At 40.7% G+C, this 21181-nt stretch overlaps 1 protein-coding gene across 2 annotated transcripts in view; it reads left to right on the forward strand.

Annotated features, from left to right (window-relative positions):
• kalrna (kalirin RhoGEF kinase a) overlaps positions 1–21181 on the forward strand; it is a 154869-nt gene that overhangs the window by 70727 nt on the left and 62961 nt on the right. For both annotated transcript variants that reach the window (XM_046844539.1, XM_046844540.1), the window contains exons 6-10: positions 10492–10614; positions 11377–11568; positions 11771–11902; positions 13180–13410; positions 18143–18265. In XM_046844539.1, coding sequence (XP_046700495.1) covers positions 10492–10614; positions 11377–11568; positions 11771–11902; positions 13180–13410; positions 18143–18265 — 801 coding nt within the window. The remainder of the gene's footprint in view (positions 1–10491; positions 10615–11376; positions 11569–11770; positions 11903–13179; positions 13411–18142; positions 18266–21181) is intronic.

The following is a 21181-nucleotide window of genomic DNA, read 5'->3' on the forward strand; positions in this document are numbered from 1 at the left end:
TATATATATATATATATATATATATATATATATATATATAGAGAGAGAGAGAGAGAGAGAGAGAGAGAGAGAGAGAGAGAGAGAGAGATCATATCCTATATATATATATATATATATATATATATATATATATATATATATATATATATATATATATATATATATATATATATATATATATATATATCCTATATATATATATATATATATATATATATATATATATATATATATATATAGATATATATAGATAGATAGATAGATAGATAGATAGATAGATAGATAGATACATACATACATACATACATACATACATACATACATACATACATACATACATACACACTAGATTTTCTGGTTTTGTGCATCAGGACTTAATAAAAATCACATGTTCCACATTAGGTTTTAATGTTGGGTAAATACAATCTCAGATGAACAACACCACATGATATATTACCGTATCATTATTTATTTTACAAAAATAAATCCAAAATGGAAAAGCCATTCACTGACATTCACATTTTAGAAGAGTGAGCCAAAATTCTTTCAAGATGATGTTATAAACTCATAAGGTCATACATAAAAATTATAACTTTAAGTTATCGCTGCTAAAGGTGGGTCTACAAGCTATTTAATCATGTATAATTTACATAGATTTTCACGCCTGGTTTTTCTATTCCGGCTTGATTTTTGTAAAATGACACGGTGTATTACGTCATGATTTTATTAGTCATGGAATTAGTTCAATTCAGCCTCAGATAAACTACAGGCTGTATTTAACTAATTCTAGACATAGAACAACTTTCTTATCAAGGCAGGTAGGCAGCTCAATTTCAGAAATTGTGGAGGGGGGGTGAGTTGTTATGCAGAGCAGGAATGGGACGCCTTCCCCATATACCTTCCCAAGGTGGCACTTGGGCTTTGACAGAATTTGCTTCAGTCCATCTATCCATTTTTGGCTCTTCCTGGGATGTTCCTCCTGCCCGCACATACATTAAAAAAACACTTTCACTCTCTTGCAGCATCCATAGGATCTGTGTCTCGTTCTGTCACGTAAAGCAGATTCAAGTCGAAGAAAGTTTATTTTAAGTGCACACATGAAGAATATACACAGGAGAAAACACACAAAACAAACAAAACAAAACAGCAAACTATTAAAAAAAAAATAAACCCATTCATGAACCCATGAGCAAGACATCCTTGAAAGACATACAGTACAAAACACAAAGTGTAAGGTGACCAGTGGGCTATTTATACATGTGTTAAGTGCTGGGATAATTATTATTAATACTATTAAATTGTGTAAACAAACATGAAACATGGTCCCATTATGTGTTATCTCTGATGGGAAATATAGTTCATGATCAATTATAAATGATATTTCTGTGGTACAAGAGAAGCACTGAACATGCTGTATTAGGAAAATAATTCTCAACAAACCACTAAAGCATAGATTTTGTTCATAGCTACACATACTTGCATGTAATAAAATGTTTTTAGTTCTTTTTTTAAAAAAAAAAAAGACCTGCCACCTGCATCATTCACTCCTCTGACTGTGCAAACAGTTTTTTCGAAGCTCAAACATGCAAATTAGCACTCCTTATGTAGGATCTTAGTGAATCAGGGGCTTTGATAAATCTCTCATAAATCGAGCTTTCAGGATAGGATTAGTCATTCTGTTTCTGCAGTGCAAATTGGGCAGGAAGAATGATTGAGCTATTGTCACGCGAGGAAACTGGAGGCGAAAGCCGAAGTGAAAGCAAACGAAAGTTTATTTGAAACACAAGGCAAATCCAGATACACTCGCTGAAAAAAGGGTATAATATCCGGTGGGGCGCAGAAGCAGCGCGGTCCACGGTGCATGGGAACAAACACCGGGCAGTCGGTGTATGAATCCCGTGCGCTGGGAAGAAGCACGGTGCTGAACAGTCCAACGGAAAGCGTGTGACGGGCAGCAAAACCATGAAACAATAACTGACAGAGTGTGTGTGTAGGTGAGGGGTTTATATGGGTTAGGTGATGAATGAAATAAACGAGGTTCAGGTGTGTGTCCTTAGTATGCTGGGGATGAGCTACGAGTGGGCGCGGCCTGCACAGGAGAAGGAACAGGTAGCTCCCTGACACCACCCTCCCCAGGGGCGGCACGGACGCCCGGACTCTGCGGCGAGGGCGACCCCTAGCCCGGGCGCGGGCGGCGCGGGTGAGCCGCGTGGAACTCCGCCAGCAACGCTGGGTCCAGCACGTCCCGTCGGGCCACCCAAGACCGCTCCTCCGGGCCGTAGCCCTCCCAATCCACGAGGTACTCGAGGTGACCCCTGCGCCGCCTGGAATCCAAGACTTCCCGCACAGCATACACGTCCGGCTGCGCCACGACCTCCGCTGGACGGACGTCGCGGGGTCACCTGGAGGACGAGAGGAAGGCGAGACATACGGTTTTAGCAGGGACACATGGAAGGTGGGATGAATGCGGTACCGGGTGGCAGCTCCAGCCGGTAGGATACGTCTCCGATCTGCCTGGAAACCCTGAAGGGCCCGATGTACCGGGGGCTCAGCTTACGGCACGGCAGCTTCAGCCTCAGGTCCCGTGTCGACAACCATACCAGATCCCCGGGGCGGAAACGAGGAGCCTCCAGACGCCTGGCGTCAGCGTGCCGGCGAGTATTGCGAAGGGCCCGACGCAACTGGGTGTGCGCCGACTCCCAGACCCGGTTACTCTCCGGAACCAGGCGTCCACCGAGGGTACGCCGCTGGGCTCGTCCGACCACGGGAACAGGGGTGGCTGGAACCCCAGCACGCACTGGAAAGGGTGAGACCTGTGGAATCCTGCCGGAGCGAGTTCTGGGCGTATTCGGCCCAGGGCAGGAAACGAGCCCAGTCCTCCTGGTCCTGGCTGCAGTAAGTCCTCAGGTACCTGCTCAGCTCCTGGATCTTCCGCTCCGCCTGGCCGCTCGACCGCGGGTGGTAACCAGACGTTAGGTTCACCGAAACCCCCAGGAGCTGGAAGAAGGCCTTCCACACCCGAGACGTGAACTGGGGCCCACGATCTGAGACTATCTCCTCCGGGAGACCAAAATTCCTGAATACGGGTGAACAGGGCCTCGGCTGTTTCGAGGGCGGTGGGCAGGCCCTTGAGGGGAACAAAACGGCAGGCTTTGGAGAAGCGGTCCACCGCTACCAGGACGCACGTGTGTCCCCTGACCGTGGCAGGTCGGTCACGAAGTCGATCCCAGGTGGGACCAGGGCGCTGCGGACGGGAGTGGCACCAGCTTGCCTACGGGTAGGTGCCGTGGCACTTTGACATGGCGCAGGTGGCACACCCTGACGAACCGGTGATCTCCTCTGCCATCCCGGCCACCAGTAACGCTGCCTGACGAGCTGAACTGTCCTCCTCTCCCTGGGTGACCCGTGCCGGGCCCCTCGTGTACCGACTGCATGAGCCCTCGTCGGCAGGAGGTGGGGACAAAGACACGTCCCTCAGGACACCCCTCGGGGGCCGGTTCCTGGAGAGAAGCTGAGCGGATCTCCTGTCCACGTCCCAGGCGATGGGCCCCACGACGAGTGTGGGAGGAAGGATGGGGTCCGGATCGCTGGGTTCCTCGGCCCAACACCCGGGAGAGGGCGCCGGCCTTACCATTAAGCGCCCCGGCTCGGTAGGTGACGTGGAACCGGAACCGAGTGAAGAAGAGGGCCCAGCGGGCCTGCCTGGGGTTGAGCCTCCGGGCCTCCGTAGGTACTGGAGGTTCTTGTGGTCTGTGATAACAGTGAATGGGTGCTCGGCGCCCAGCCAGTGCCTCCATTCGCCAGAGCCATCTTTATTGCCAACAGCTCACGGTTGCCGATGTCGTAGTTCTGTTCAGCCGCTGAGAGCTTATGCGAGAAGTAAGCGAGGGATGGAGCTGTGGCGGGTTGCCTGATAGCTGGGAGAGCCGCCCACGCCGGTGGAGGAGGCGCCGACTTCACCACAAACGGTCTCCGGGATCTGGATGACGTAACACAGGGGCGAGGCAGAAACGCTGGCGGAGCTCGTCGAAAGCCTCCTGAGCCTCTGGGGTCCATCTCAGGGTCCGTGCTTTACCCCTGAGGAGGGTCGTGAGGGGTGCCGTGATCTGGCTGTAACCCTGGATGAACCGACGATAGAAGTTAGCAAAGCCCAGGAACCGTTGGAGCTCTTTGATTGACTCAGGAACGGGCCAGTTCCTTACAGCCTTCACCTTGCCTTCATCCATCTGTATTCCCGTGCACTAATCACGTAGCCCAGGAACTGTATCTCGTCCAGGTGGAACTCGCACTTGGAGAGGTTCAGATAGAGCTGGTGGGAACGGCGCCCCTAGTACGCCAAGCACGTGACGATGGTGCTCCTCCAGGTTACGTGAGTAGATCAGGATGTCATCGATGTAGACCATGACACACTTCTGGAGGAAGGGCCGGAGCACCTCGTTCATGAACCCCTGGAACACTGCCGGAGCGATCGAGAGGCCGTACGGCATGACCCGGTACTCGTAGTGCCCTGAGGGTGTAATGAAGGCGGTCTTCCATTCGCCTCCTCTTCTGATGCGTACTAGGTTGTATGCGCTCCGGAGGTCGAGTTTGGAGAATACCCTAGCCTCCCTTAGGTCCTCCAGAGCTGACGGTACGAGAGGGAGGGGATAAGGGAGAGGAGCGATCTGGGCGTTTAGCTGCCGGTAGTCGATGCATGGACGAAGACCCCCGTCCTTCTTTCCCACAAAGAAAAAGCTTGAGGCTGCCGGTGAGGTGGATTGGGTGATGAACCCCTGCTGGAGCGCCTGTTGGACGTACTCCTCCATAGCTCGATGTTCAGGAGCGGATAGGGGATAGACACGGCCCTTGGGCAGCTTAGCCCCAGGAAGCAGGTCGATGCAGCAATCCCCAGGCCGGTGAGGGGGAAGACGAGTGGCTGCTTTGGCACAAAACACATCCTTGAATGCCTGGTATTCCACAGGAATCGCCGCCTGGGTCTTTGTGGTGGCTTCTTCCACCCTGGTGGCACCGACCACGACCTTATGGACCCGTGTGGGTAGCTGGGAGAGGCAGTTTTCCCGGCAGTGTGCACTCCACTCTAGAATGTCGCACGGGTCCCAGGAACACCGTGGGGCGTGTTGTTGTAACCAGGGCCGTCCCAAGATCACACTGACTGTAGAGTCGTCGAGTACCATGAACCGGATGTCCTCCCGATGGAACAGCCCCACCTGGAGGGTGACAACTGGCGACAGTACTTCACCCAGCCCCTTCCCAGTGGGCGGCCCTGGATGGTCTGGACGGCTAAGTCCTGGGAGCCCTCTCTCGGGGAGCCAAGGCGGTCGAGGCAGGCTTGGGAGATGAAGTTACCTGCTGATCCAGAGTCCACCAAAGCACATACGGAGACAGATAGGCTTGGGGTTAGAAGCATTACCGTGAGCTTAGACAAAGGAGAGATGTCTGCAGGGAACTCAACAGTACTCACCGCCGTGCGAACGGACGCCTGGTGCATCTGGCGATGGAATGACCCGGTCACCGCAGTACAGGCACTTTCCGTGGCCAATCGGCTGTTTCTCTCTCTCCTGGACAGCCTTTGTGAGCCCAGCTGCATTGGTTCGGATCGGAAGCCGGGTGGTTGCAGGATGGGTCCCTGAGGGATGGTGTATCGGTGGGCATGCCGCGAGCCGCTGTGAAAGGCCGATGGACTTTCCTATGAACTCCTCCAGCCCCATCCTGTCGCCATAGATCGCCATTGCCTGTTTAATTTCTGGTGTGAGTCCCACTCGATATATGCCCAGAAGCGCTGACTCGTTCCAACCACTAGATGCCGCCAGTGTGCGGAAGCGCAGGCTGTAAGCCGTGATGTCATCACTCCCCTGTCGCAAACTGAGCAGCTGGTCGGCGGTGGTTAGGACCCCGGAGGCGGCGCTGAAAACTTCCAGGAAGTGCGCGTAAACAAAGCGTAGGTGTTTAATACTGGGCTCTCCGAGTCCCACAGCGATTGTGCCCAAGCTAGCGCCTCCCGGAAAGTAGAGAAATAAAGAACGCTACCTTGGACCGTTCGGATGGGAACCGCTGCGGTTGCATCTCTATGTAGAGGTTCACCTGGAGCAGGAAGCCGCGGCACTCGACGCTTCTCCAAAACGCCCCGAGCGCCATGGGACTGCCGGTAACCGCAGGGGGGGTTGTTCGAGCCGCGGCTGTTGGAAAGGCGGCTTGCAGCGCGGCGACGAGATCCCGAACTGGTCGGCGGAGCTGCTCCCGGAGGAGCCGCTGGTCCGTATCCATCTACAGGTAAGAGCCGGAAAACAGCTCCTTACTGTTCTTCGAGGTCAGTTATTCTGTCACGCGAGGAAACTGGAGGCGAAAGCCGAAGTGAAAGCAAACGAAAGTTTATTTGAAACACAAGGCAAATCCAGATACACTCGCTGAAAAAAGGGTATAATATCCGGTGGGGCGCAGAAGCAGCGCGGTCCACGGTGCATGGGAACAAACACCGGGCAGTCGGTGTATGAATCCCGATGCGCTGGGAAGAAGCACGGTGCTGAACAGTCCAACGGAAAGCGTGTGACGGGCAGCAAAACCATGAAACAATAACTGACAGAGTGTGTGTGTAGGTGAGGGGTTTATATGGGTTAGGTGATGAATGAAATAAACGAGGTTCAGGTGTGTGTCCTTAGTATGCTGGGGATGAGCTACGAGTGGGCGCGGCCTGCACAGGAGAAGGAACAGGTAGCTCCCTGACAGCTATAAGGACTGAAAAATTCTAGCCCAGTGAAATGGGTAGATCTAAGAGAAGAGGTCTGGATAACCACAGTAATGATAGCTGTACAGTATTCCTATGAAGCATGAGGTAAATAGCACTACTACTGTGACTGTCACTGTTTTGAATATAGAGCTTTTGCTTGTTCATTTTCACTTTAGAATTAAGAAAAGCCTCCTGTGTGCAAATTATTACACATGAAACGACTGGTATACTGAGATATCACACTTGCCTTGGACACTGAAATGAGTGTTGTGTTGTGTTGTGTTGTGTTGTGTTGTGTGTGGAGATTTGTTGTAATTATAAAGCAATTCTCCAACCAGTATGCCATATCAGCTCAAAGGCTGCATAGGATGTAATTTAGTAAAAGAAACTTGGAGTATTGTGCTTTGTCTTACTTGCAAGTTAATGTGTTTGGAACAAAGCCATAATGAATCTATTATAGCTGTGTCTGAGCTCTAGCACCAGATTTTATGCACCGTTATATTCTGAAAAAGGATAGAAATTTAAATAAAGCTCTTATTTTTCTCTAGTATGTTAGTCAAAATTATTACATCTGGATCTTCTTCTTCTTCTTTTGGCTTCTCCTATTAGGGGTCGCCACAGCGGATCATCCATCTCCATACCCCCCTGTCCTCTACATCTGTCTCTTTCAACCCAACTACCTGCATGTCTTCCCTCACCACATCCATACACCTCTACCAGGCCTTTCTGGCAGCGCCATCCCCAGCATTCTTCTACCGATATACCCCATGCTCCTCCTCTGCACATGTCCAAACCATCTAAATCTCGCCTCCCTCACCTTGTCTCCAAAACATCCTACATGCACTGTCCCTCTAATAAACTCATTTCTAATCCTGTTCATCGTTGTCACTCCCAATGAAAACCTCAACTTCTTCAGCTCTGCTACCTCCAGCTCCACTTCCTGTCTTTTACTCAATGCCACTGTCTCTAATCCATACAACATCACAGGTCTCACCACAGTCCTATAAACTTTCCCTTACACTCCTGCAGATACCCTTCTATTACAAATTACTCCTGCCACTCTTCTCCACCCACTCCACCCTGCCTTCAACCTTTTCTTCACTTCTCTAACACACTCTCAATTACTTTGCACAGTTGACTCCAGGTACCTGAACTCCTCCACCTGCTCCACTTCTTCTCCCTGTAACCCCACCACTCCACTGTCCTCCCTCTCATTCACACACATGTACTCTGTTTAACTCCTACTGACTTTCATTCCCCTTTTCTCCAGCACGTACCTCCACCACTCAAGGCTCTTCTCAACCTGTAACCAGACCTCCATCTTGAACTTCACTGCTGTCACACTGTCCTCATACATGTTCTGCACCACCCTCACATACTTATCTGCCACACCGGATCTTATACAATAATTGAAATCATTAAAATATACAACTTAATTGAAGTAAAGTTGAGAATCACTGAGTGTGTTAATAATCATGCTGTGAATAAAGGTCACAGATTAATGACAGGACATACAGTATAAATAAAAAAAACAATTATTTATAAAAATTTTGCTTTTCATTTTTCCTGTTAGTTTTTTATTCTCCTACTAGGTTATAATTAATATTTTTTCTTTCAGTACTACACTGACTAAGTTTTCCCTGTGTCATGCTCTACAGCAGTTCAGAGTTTAGTAGTGCACCTGCTTTTAGAAGCTTGAGCACTTTTTATGCAACACTTATTACTTGGCACGTCTGCAGTTTAAAAAGGGGATTTTTTTCATTGACTATTGTTGAACTCAACGCCTTCCACTGTAATCCCACTGAAGGCTGCTTATGTCTCCACAGTTCCAGATCAAAGACAGTAATAAAGGAAAGCGGAGTGGCTGCAGACTTTCATGTGTGTTTCTCTTTAAGAGTGTGGGCTCGGGTCTGACCTCACTCTGCCTCCTTCCTTCTCTCTGATTACCGCATGTTTGATCTCCACCACTCTGGGTTGGAGATAATTCTCTTGACATAAGGTGGATGCCTGTAGGCCTGGTCCATAGAGCTGTTCCGAAGCCTTGCTCTGTAGTGCAAGATTTTCAATAAAGCTGTGGTATTGGGGAAATAGTCTGGCAGACAGGCTGAAATGCCTCAGGAAAAAGGCTCTTTTGCTGTGATGATTAAATTTCTTTCAAGAACAATATGTGATTTCGAATCGCAATATGAATCGGGAGTCAAAAGTTAAAATAACGAACACTTTGGATGTAATGATGTAGTGAAATCAAAGCTGAAATGTATTCGTCCATCATTGTGCCAAGCCTTATTGTGTGAGGAGAACAATTTTGTAAAATCACAAGACCAATTCAAGCTTCAACCCAGGCTTATCTTGATTAAATTTACCTGTCAGTCTTCTTTAATTTAAGTTTACGGAAACCATGTGTATCAATATTTACTGATGCTCTTCAGCCTGTGGAGGTTTCATATGCAGGACAAATGATTAGGAAAACAGAGAGATAATGCTTTTGAGGTCTGCTTCTGGCAGATGTTTATTCTAACTTCTATAAACATGTCTGTGGTAAACTATGAATTCCAGTGTGGTTAAAGTAATGTGTGAAATGTGTGATATGTTGGAACGCGGTTAAGAGACTGGACAGATTATTTTTAGCATTAGCTTCAGTGGGGGGGTGGTATTAAAAAACAGAAATAATACTAGTTATAAATGTGAGCAACTAGTATTTGTAATTTTGTTAAATAACCCTAATTCACTTTTAATTAGTCTTTTTATTTTGGAGTTTTAGGTCCTAGCTAGCAGATTTCAGTTTACTGAAAAAGTTATTTATTCATTCTTGTCTAATTACAGGTTTAAGTTCTATTTCAGAATATTAAGAACATATAGTAATGCTAATTCAGCTTTATTAGCACCATAAACTACAGTAACTTGATGGAGAATTATGGAGAAAAAAAAGTATGGAGGAAAAATGGGGAATTAATTATAATAAAATCTGAATTTAGGTTTTATAGGTTTTTTAAATAATGCAACAATTTATACTCATTTTATACAGCAATTAATGTATACAGCAATACAGATATAAAAAAATGAAAACTAACTACTACACATAGTAAATAAACCTGCAACCTACTTTACATATGTCTAATTTGACCTTTATTAAGCAGGTATTAACATGACCTTGATTAACCCCGTATATGCTTTCATAAAAAAAGGGTTACCAAATGTAGACAGCTTTTCGTCTTCGACAAAAGAATGTAGAATGTCATTTAGACTGAATTGATTACAGAAATTTGACAAGACACAAACATGCCTGGTAAGTGAAATGCTTTTATAGCTGATATTCACACAGGAATGCTCTATCTATGATAGCACTTCATCAATCTTAACTTTAAACACAAATTCATTCAACTCATTGTCATTGGTGGTATGAAAGACCCGACACTCACTATAACTTCTCACATAACTCCTCTATCACTTTTCTCACACATATCTCACACTTATCTCCATGATCCACATCACATGTTTTCTGGGTAATTTGTCTAGGGATATTTGAAGTGATTTTAGTGACCCAAACCTATTATCTCTTCTCTCTCACATTCTATGTCGAATGCTTTGATTAATGAAAATTTGGCACAATAACAATATGACATGGAAGAACGAGGAGTTAGAAATGGTGCTGAGTTCGTTTAACCTTAAACCCTGACCTCATATTTTTGTAAAATGAGAGAAGAGCGGTCTCTGCAGCTGCAAGAGTGTGCGAAAGACTCTGCATAACACATCGGTTCTCTCTGCAGATGTTCGACTGGATCAGTCACAATAAAGAGCTGTTCCTACAGAGCCACACTGAGATTGGAGTGAGCTACCAGCATGCTGTGGACCTCCAGACGCAGCACAATCACTTCGCCATGAACTCCATGGTGTGTCCAGTAATGCAAATAATTTTTTTACAAACTTAAATCATAAACGCATGCATTTATTGAGTAGGTTTTGTAAATTCTTTTCCCAGCATTTTTTTTCCCATAACTAAGTGCTATAGTGTTGAAGCACAACACACAGCTTTTACACCACTGTGTCTTATACAGGTTCAGATATTAAGTGTAACCAAGCAGATGGTATATATTATACATTAATGTTATAAAGAGAACTTCAATAGAATCAATTTGGGTCCACTATAATGTTTTTTTTCTTTGGTCTAATAACCTTTTATATGCTTTTTTCATATGTCTTCGTAATCTTATGTACCACATTTGTAAATATCTTAACAGAACAAATAAATAGTAATGCAGGAATATGGCTGTAAAGTGGTTTACATTACTGATTGTATAATCTAGAATTAGATTCTATATTTTAACATCAAATATTCAAAAGTCACCAAAATTATGAATTGACTGTTTCTGTAGTGAAACTGGTTTTTGCTTTTGACTCAGATGGCAAGAACATTGTGTGTATAGTTTTATTTGTGTTGTTGTGTAAATGTGTAGTTATTTTATAAATCCTTACATTTATGTGAAAAGCTGTGCTTACATAAGGTGTATTGTGATTATCGGCCTGTTAACTGTACTCACTGTAAACCAAACATACAAAAGTTGAATAGGTACATATTTATCAGGATAGAAATAGCTGATAGTGCTGCTATTCTGTTTTACTGTTGAATATTTATTTATTATTACATTTTACAGAACGCTTATGTGAACATAAATCGGATCATGTCTGTGGCGTCACGATTGTCAGAGGCAGGTCACTATGCGTCACAGCAGATTAAACAGATCAGTGCTCAACTGGATCAGGAGTGGAAGAGTTTTGCTGCCGCTCTTGATGAACGCAGCACCATCCTCGCCATGTCTGCAGTCTTCCATCAGAAATCTGAGCAGGTAAATCTGCACAAAACTTAAATTTTTTCTGTTTTTAGACTGGATTATTATTTTTAAAACCTTAAAAGGAGTATAAAATTATTAAATTCTTGTTGGTTGCAGCAGAGCTTGTCAGTATGGGCAACAGTAGCTAATCAAAGCCAATTTTGTGTATATATATATATATATATATATATATATATATATATATATATATATCCAGTTCCTCTCAGGTGTGGAGGCCTGGTGTAAAGTGTGTAGTGAGGGAGGTCTTCCCTCTGAGATGCAGGATTTGGAGCGAGCCATTCACCACCACCAGACACTGTATGAACAAGTGACACAGGCTTACACAGAGGTACGCAGCTGTCTTTACTATGGAAGTCTTCTTTACGTACAGTTAACAATTGTGAAAACTAAACATCTATATTTTTACACTTTCCATGTTGTATCTGGTAACGTTTATGTTTATGCCATCTGCATGATGCAACATTTAAAAGACATAATAAAAATGTACCAATAAGAGATACTATAGCTGTTGTGGATTGTGTGTATCTTATATTGTGTTGTGTATGTATAGATGAAATGAAATGAAATGTGTTTCATCTAGGCTACAGGGGATGTGTTTTTTTAATGTTTAAACAGGTTAAAAGTGCTGTGTAATATTTTCTTGTGCAGATCTCAGTGTAACATGCAGCTCTTGGATGGAGTTGAACTTGGACATACTGTAACAGTTGCATATCTGAGTTAAATCTCCATGTTTTTCATTCACTGCAAAAACAACGATTCTTTTTTTTTCTAGTCGTACTGTTCCTAAATCATCTTCGGAGCTTAGGTGCTTTTTTCAAATAAGCATTTTTTCACCATGGGTAATAAAAGGTCAGCATTTGCAGTAAATGTGAAGTAAATTCTCACTCTCCAACAGATTATATAGAACAGTGTTTGACCTTAAGCTGCTGAAGATTTTTCTTTTTTTTTAAACAAAAGGGCATGAATGATGAATCATAGATACTTCTCACTTGATTCTCAGCTAATAATGATGTCAATTCCCAAGACTAATACAACCAGCTCAAACTAGTGTGTACATAGGAACGTTTATCTGTAAACTTGTAGAAAATATTTACAAACTTAGGTTTTGAGAGCTCACTGTCTCAAATACAGGGTTATTTAAAAAGAATGAACGATATCATGACGCATTGCTTCAGTTCTCAAGTATCGTCATAGAATGAGTCAGTTTATTTATAATCAGTCATGTACATAAAAGTTGATTGTTAAATATAATATTATCACTTGGCTGGAGTTCTGTTTTACTTTGCCTTGATAGAATATTGCGTAATGAAATCGGTTAATTCTTTTTTAATAACCCTGTGTATTGCATTTACATTAAATGTGATTATTAAGGGAGAAAATTTGGGAAAATACTGTAAATGAAAAATAAAGCTATACTTGTGCTTCTTGTACTTGTGCTTCTTGTCTCTTTGTGTATTCTTGTCTTTGTGGCAGAAAAAGTATTAGAATTACATTTCTCTCTGACTTTGTAACCTGCAAGGTAAAAATTTTGTGCAAAGTCATAACGAAATGATTTTGCTCTTATTTTATTGACTCATTTTTTATTCATTCCATCTCTCTTTGTAGGTGAGTCAGGATGGGAAGGCTTTGCTAGATGTACTGCAGAGGCCATTAAGTCCTGGGAACTCGGAGTCTCTGACTGCGACTGCAAACTACTCAAAAGCAGTGCACTGCATCCTGGATGTGGTTCACGAAGTCCTGCACCACCACCGACGCCTGGAAAGCATCTGGCAGCATCGAAAAGTGCGCCTTCACCAAAGACTGCAGCTTTGTGTGTTCCAACAGGATGTGCAGCAGGTAAGGGAGAATGCAAAACACTTATACCATCAGAATTGTCACAAATCATTTGAATCACTGCATCTGAAACTTTGTGATATTTAGATAATGTTATAATCGAATACATGCAACCTGTTTATTAGATCAGGATTAACCCACACATTAATAGACATGCATACGTACACTTATACTTTTAGTCTTGTAAATGAATGATGTACTTCATCCACCAGTGATTCCCAAAATCATTAATCTTTTATTAGATATACTTTCCTACAGATCCCTTTTTTTGTGCATATAACTTTTCTAATGGAAATACTTTGATGAGTTTTTACCCACTGTGGTGATTATAATGTGTGAAGTTTATCTGTCTGAATTATTGGATGCAGCATACACCACCTGGCTTTACCTAATGTCAAAAGTATTTTTTCGCTTCTCTTTTGGTGCTTTAATAGATCCTACCTTGATGAGGACAAAATGTAATTAGAGCTTCTCTGTCAGAAGCGATTCATAATTATACAGTTGAAATATGCATTCTGTAGTTTTATATACTACTTTTTTCCCCTTCAATAGTTTTGAGGCTGGATATCTGCCCAGAAGCCTAGTTAATATCCTTGTCTGTGCGTCAGCTGTGGCTGTGAGCTGGATTTCACCCGAAAGACATGCTGACTTTATCAGCAGCGAGAACTGCATTCACTCGGCTGCCAATGCATATCTAGTGAGGTCTACAGGCCAAATCAAGATTTGAACACAGCCCAATATGTCAAAGAGTCTAAACGCACAAGCCAAGCCAACCTGAGTGTAGCCCAGAGGGGAGACAAGCTGACACGAGTTTGGCTTTGTTAAAAGCCTAATCAGTAATTACTGTATTTTGTGCAATCTGTCTTATTATAGGCTTCCTATCTGTCCTTTACATAGCTCTTTAAAACAGTATAGCTGTTCAGATCTCCCCCAATAAGACTATTAAAGCAGCATGGGATCTATTGAAGATTAACTGTGTGTACTGAGATGTCTTTCTCATACTTTATCACTCCTTTACACATCATAACACCAGGTAATGAAGCTCTCAGATACACTGAGAAATGTAGTGCAGGTTCCCACACATTAGCATCTGAGTATCTGAGTGTAAATTACCCCGAACCTGTTATGATGATTAATTCCATATGGCTCTTAAATCAGGAATGCTTATATGTTCTGAAACATTAATCTCACCCAGCTCATCTTGTCTTTCATTCTTTCATGTAATTGCAGATCTCTATATATTTCTAAATGCCATAAATGTGTGTGTATGTATGTGTGTATATATATATATATATATATATATATATATATATATATATATATATATATATATATATATATATATATATATATATATATACACACACACACATACATACATACAATGTCTATGTCTAAAATGTTTGGTGGCGAAAATCAACATCTTAAATAGTTTTGTAAGTGTGTGCAGTTAAAAGCAAGTAAATAAACTATGCCAGGTATTCAGCCTGAGCAAACAGGACCTCCCAAGTTCAGGCTGATGAGAAATGCTCAAATGAGTGGATTTATAAGCTAGTCACAAGAACAGTTATAAACAAGTCCACCCGAAGTCTAGAGACAGATATTATTTGTTTATGTTGGCTTTTAAGCTTCATCTGTCAAGAATAAATTAAAGAAAAATGTCAGGTAAATGATATGAGAAACACTTTTTTGTGTTTGCAGCTGTAAAGACTCTACAAAACGTACAGAATGCAGTTTCATTATTAATTGACTCCCATCTGTCATAGTGTATATATATATATATATATATATATATATATATATATATATATATATATATATATATATATATTTTATATCTTTTTTTTTCTTTTCAGGATCTTAAACACTTTCTCAAACTCATTGCATAGTAACTGCTTTATTCTGGTTAGTTTTGTTGGAGGAGCTTAGTGGTTAAGGCATTGGACTTCAGATCAGAAGGTCGTGAGTACAGATCCTAGCTGCCACTTCTAGGCCCTTGAGCAAGGCCCTTAACTCTTAATTGCTCAGTTGTATATCAGTAACTGGTAACTCAAAACCAAAAGTCGGTCTGGATAAAGGGTGTCTGCCAAATGCCATAAATGTAAATGTGTTGTGGGTTACTAAGCACAAGCGTGGAATACACACTGGATGAGACACCAGTCTATCACAACGCAGAAAGTACACATATTCACATAATAATTCACATCTATTATTCAGTCTAGAGACACATGTCAGAGCCTTGCTACTCCACATACATGCATGTTTTAGAGAGGTAGGAGAAAACCAGGTAACTGCAAGGAACCACATTTCTTCTGTGTCCACAGGCACTCTAGCAGTTTATTCAGATATATAAAGCTTGAACCTGCTTTGTCCCTTTTCTGTTATCTGTGTGTTCATAACTATCTAATGGTTATCAGTGGATAACACATGCCATGACCTATTCCTTTGTAATTGAGATAAATCAGGTCATGATTATGTTAATTAAAGACAGGATGAGATGTGGGTGAGAAATGTAAAGGGGGATGTATATATTCGTGCTGGGTGTGTTCAAAGAGAAATGAACAAAGCCTGGGCATATAAACCTTTCTATTATCTCATATACTTAGTGTTTGTAAATTCTAAATTATTTACGTCTGCTAGGTATTTAAATATTGTTTTAGATAGATGAGCAAAAATTCTCTTCTAGACTAGACATACATAAACTGAATCATCCATTGAACATTTTTTACATTCATTTTTGAAGACTACTGGATCCTGTTTGTATGGCAATCATTAATATTAGGATTTCTGTTCTCAAACTATAGTTCTAGTGTGTTGGCCACATTTTTTTCTAATACAGTAGTGTTGGTGGAGGGCGTTTTAATGTTCATGTTTCATATTATTTCTGTATGTCACACAGGGACACTGTTGTTTGTGTGCATGACTGTATTATTTAAATTTTTCTCTGACAGCAGCACGAACAAAACCAACAACAGCGACAACTGTTCACATTTTCAAATCAAATAATTATAACAAAGGGTCTCTTAAGAAAAAATAATGAGTAAGTAAGCTGTGCTTTTCTTTAGACAGCTCTTTCATTTAAATCAGACAGAACTTGCTGTTTTATCTTTTGTCTCTTCATATAATTTCTTTGATTATTCAAGTGTTTTTAAATATACAATATTTTCTTGAAATTTGGCAATTTAAAAAGTTTGTTATTTAGAAAGCAGTTTAACTTGTTCAGTTATATTACAAACATTAGTGTGTATTATGTGCATCTTGTGAATCACTGCTTATAATTTGTTATGCATTAACGGGTTTACAATCTATACAATCTGTATACAATCTACTGTCTGGACTCAAAATAATTGAGCCTTACCCTTTACTTCATATAATTCTGTTTATTTATACTCACAACTGTTGTGTGTGCTAACCCTAACCCTAGTATTACAGTAAATAATGTTGAATTCCAAAATTGATCTTCGTTTTTTTATGATTTTTATTTTATTTTGAATAGGTTAGCAGAGAGTGCTTATCCTTGCTAACCTATTTATACCAGCCTCTCCTGGCCAACTGCAATCAGTTCCATAATCAGGGTGTTTATACTCTTGAGTGATTCAAAGACTGAAGAATTTTGCATGCCACACCTCAGGGTTCAAACAAAAATACTGCTGAATCCAACTCAAACCTGATTTGAAAGGAATTCTGTGTTGTAGTAACAATCATCACAAAGTGTTTCACTTAAAAAACATATAAATATTAGGTAGTACTATTTATTTTTGTCACTGATTGCATCAATCCTGAAAACAGTGTGGATGGCTGCAACAATAGTGAATGAAGCCATATCGTTAGACACGCCAGTTATATTTGGTGTTATTGTTATATTTCGTGCAAGTGTGTGACATGTTTTTAAAACACACTGCGGATGCTGTAATCAGCCATGCATAAACAGAAGACCACCACACCTACTGGCATGGTTTCTAAACTTGTGTCACTTGCACACACGTTTAGTGGATTCAGGAATCTACTTAACACTGAAATTCTGAATTTTCTGATGAATTCCTTACGTTAAGTTAAAATGATGATGAGTGAAATCAAACTACAAACTGCAGAGTTTGGACAAAGACTGTTTATCCTGAGCTTATACACTCTGCATCGCATTCAGATGAACTCAACTTAGGGGCCTGTATTGTGCTTACATTCCAGAAACATACAGTTATTCCCAGAGACAGTCTAACACTAGACTGGGTTAACCCTCAGTCTTTGACTTCCCCACACCCTTGCTTCTTCAGATATTTATAAACACTGTTTCCCTGCAATGTTTTACTGTCTGAGAGTTGAGCGAAGGGGCATATTAATAAAGTTTCGGTTATGATTGTGCAGTCAAGCTATGGTTTATGTTGGGCCAGATTGTGTATAGTACTAATGAAACCAAAGCATGCATTTCTGTACTGCTGTCCACTTGTGTAACTGCTGATAAAGTCGTTTCGGCGTTTTGTTTGACACAAAGACAGACTTGACTGATTGTTCGCCATGTGGCAGAGTGAAGAGGCAATAACTGTCGTTGAGCTCTGTGTGTGTGAGTATGTCTTGGTGTGTGTGTATGTGTGTGTGTGTGTGTGTCTGTGTGTCTGTGTGTCTTAGTCGTAACAATTCTATGTGTCTGGGAAAGTATATAAGTAGTCCACATCCATTTTATGTGTTTCAGTAACTTAATAAATCATTTAAATGGAGTGTATTTTTGTGATTTACAAAGGTGATGGACTGGATAGAGAACCATGGTGAGGCTTTTCTGAGTAAACACATGGGAGTGGGCAAGTCTCTGCATAGAGCCAGGGCTCTACAAAAACGGCATGATGACTTTGAGGAGGTGGCACAGGTAAGAGCGCAGAAAGCGCACCCACACACGTTAAAAAACTGTATATATATATATATATATATATATATATATATATATATATATATATATATATATAATTTTTTATTATTAATACAGACAAAATTCATAACGAAATATCTCAGGTATTTTTCCAGAATTTCCAGGAGCGTAGGTTTCAGTCCACACCCACTTTAAATCTGAATGCTAATTCATATGTGATACTTGGACCACTGAGCAGATGCAGATAAAAAAAATATTTTACCGTGTTGCACCTCTACTTACAACATTATTCCTATGAACGCAAACAAAATCCAATTTTCGAATAACAGTTCTCATTAAACCGAGTTGCACAGCATAACAGACTTCATTTTCATGCGTGCGTTTATTCAGCAGTAGGTCATATGTAAATAAACATTATCAGTGAGATCATTACATTGTTTGAATCTGCATGCAGCTTTGACTACAAGAATTACAACCACTTAGTACTAACATCATCTTATACAGAGCAATCCATTTATCTACTCTGACCACTCTTGGTAATTATAGCCTTTCAAATCATGTAGTGTAATACATAATACACTATAATAGCTGCATAATGGTGCATGGATCAATCCTATCTATGTGAATATTGATCAATAAGAGACTTGCACACTTTGCTTCTTAAACACAGTGTAGTCAAAGTCATTACACTTAATTATAACTATAGAGAAACACATTTTCTGTTGAATTGGTAAGGTCTGCCATTCATTTTGATATTTGATTTGAGAGTATTAAACCAATTAGCAAAAGGTATTTCTCATGGATCTCATAAGTGTTTGTGTGCTTATCAAATGCATTGCACAGCTGTCTAGCTTCTTGCCAAAGTTAATTAGTTCCATTATAAATGCAGCTCACCAAAAAAAAAGTTTTATTACCTGTAATAGGTACTTACAAAAGGTTAACGTGTGTCAGCACTGAATAAAAGTGAAAAAGTGTTTCCTTACTTCCAACTCAAATGCTTCAGTGAATAAAAGCGCTTTATCTAAGATTTTATAGTTTTTGGAAAAAAGATATCAGACAGTAACCAAGAGGCCCGGAGTGCAAACATGTAAATGCAGCAGCTGAGACACTGTAAAAGATCTATATTTATATTTAAGATAAACTCTGTGTTCTACTACATCTTTTCTCAACATTGATGTAATAAAGGGGTCCTGACAGTTTATAGTAAAACCTCTCCTGTTAATGTTCAAGAAGGCTGTTAAAGCATAATAAATGCATTCATTTGATTACACATTCTATTACTGACCTTTCCATTTTATATGCATAGCCCATTTTATTGTATGCAGTTTTTTCAGACAACCTTTTCTTTCTTAAATATTCTTAAAAAAAAAAAAAAAAAAGCTGCTTCTACCAACTTTTCCCATCTTTTGCATATTCACAAATGTGTGTTTATAACAAAATTCAGAGCAAGCTGTCATGCTCTTACACATATTCAAATAAGTTTACACCATTACTAAAGGGATTATATTAAAGGATTACTGTCTGTAATCCTAACATAATACTGTTGAATTATTTGCTGGGTTTAGGATTCCCAGGCAGACACAACTCGTTTTTTTAATGTTTGATCTGTAGTCAAAGCATTATTTCATTTCATTATTTCTAATTTAATCACTTTTTAATATACCTTAAGCTTTGTGTCATTTAAATCACCTGGCCCTCAATTTTATTTTTCAAAGACGTTTCTTATCTACACTTGTGTACTTTAAAAATGAAAAATGAGTGAACGTTATTTGCAGATAAGAAAAAAGACGTAGCTATATTATGTGTGTCCAATACGTGAACATTGCCAGGGCATTCAATACTATGAATATAGAGCAATACATTACATTACCTCCTGCAAAGGTCCTAGATAAAATTCAACCTAAAATGGACTCCATTTCTCTAATGAGCTTATCGAGGAAAAAATATTAAGAGAAGCTAACAGTAATCTTCTGCATGATACTGAATAGGGAGGTTATAATCTGAGATGAAGTTTACTAGAGTGGGATTTAACAGCGGAAATGAGATTATGCAGAGAAAGAATCTATGACATCCAATGTTAAAAGTCTATTGATTGCATTAGTCATATAAGATTATGTAGAAGTTCACAGTAAGTACAAGGCACACCCAGAAGACTCACTGCACTGGTGTGAAGATCATTGAACAGTGAACAGATGAGAATTAGTATCTTATAAAGGATGTGAGTGTTCTAGAGAGGTTATAGGAGGTAGGGTACTATCAGATAAAACTGTGGTTATAATGCATAGACTGATTTAGATCAGATTGAGATCAAATACAGCAGATATTCTTTATGCGTATAGATAATGCTTGTTTGGGTTTTAAACATATATATATATATATATATATATATATAAATCATATAAGTTATTATTTAATCAATTATCTTAAAGCAAAATTTACAGCAAGTAATTTACTACTCAGAAAATATAAAAGATATGTAGCTGTTAGAAAAAATCTACTTGTAACATCCCTGAGAAAGAATATGTGTGTGAAGGGTTACAATACTGATAATTACACTAAACAAAAAGAAAAATAAACCAAGCACAGACACAATATTATGGAGATCTTTTTTCAAAAGTCTGACAGCCTGTAGTTATTTAGATTAGCGGCATTCAAACTTTTATGGATAAGCCTGCCATCTGGTCGATTTGCATTCCACTCTGTCCTCCAAACAATTATTGAGCCTGTTCAACTTCTTTATTGACAAGAGTTGCTGTAAATCTATATTATAGTATGTAAGCACTGAGATTTTTAATGTCGAGATTTTTTTTTTTTTTGCAACAGAATCTGCTACATGGTGAAGCCAAATAGCATATGGAAGTGGTCAAACAAAGATTTTATTCAACAAGTAAAATGATAGCAATAAATACTGTATAA

This window comes from Silurus meridionalis, chromosome 3 (assembly GCF_014805685.1).
Source record: "Silurus meridionalis isolate SWU-2019-XX chromosome 3, ASM1480568v1, whole genome shotgun sequence".
In the NCBI taxonomy this organism is placed as follows: domain Eukaryota; kingdom Metazoa; phylum Chordata; class Actinopteri; order Siluriformes; family Siluridae; genus Silurus; species Silurus meridionalis.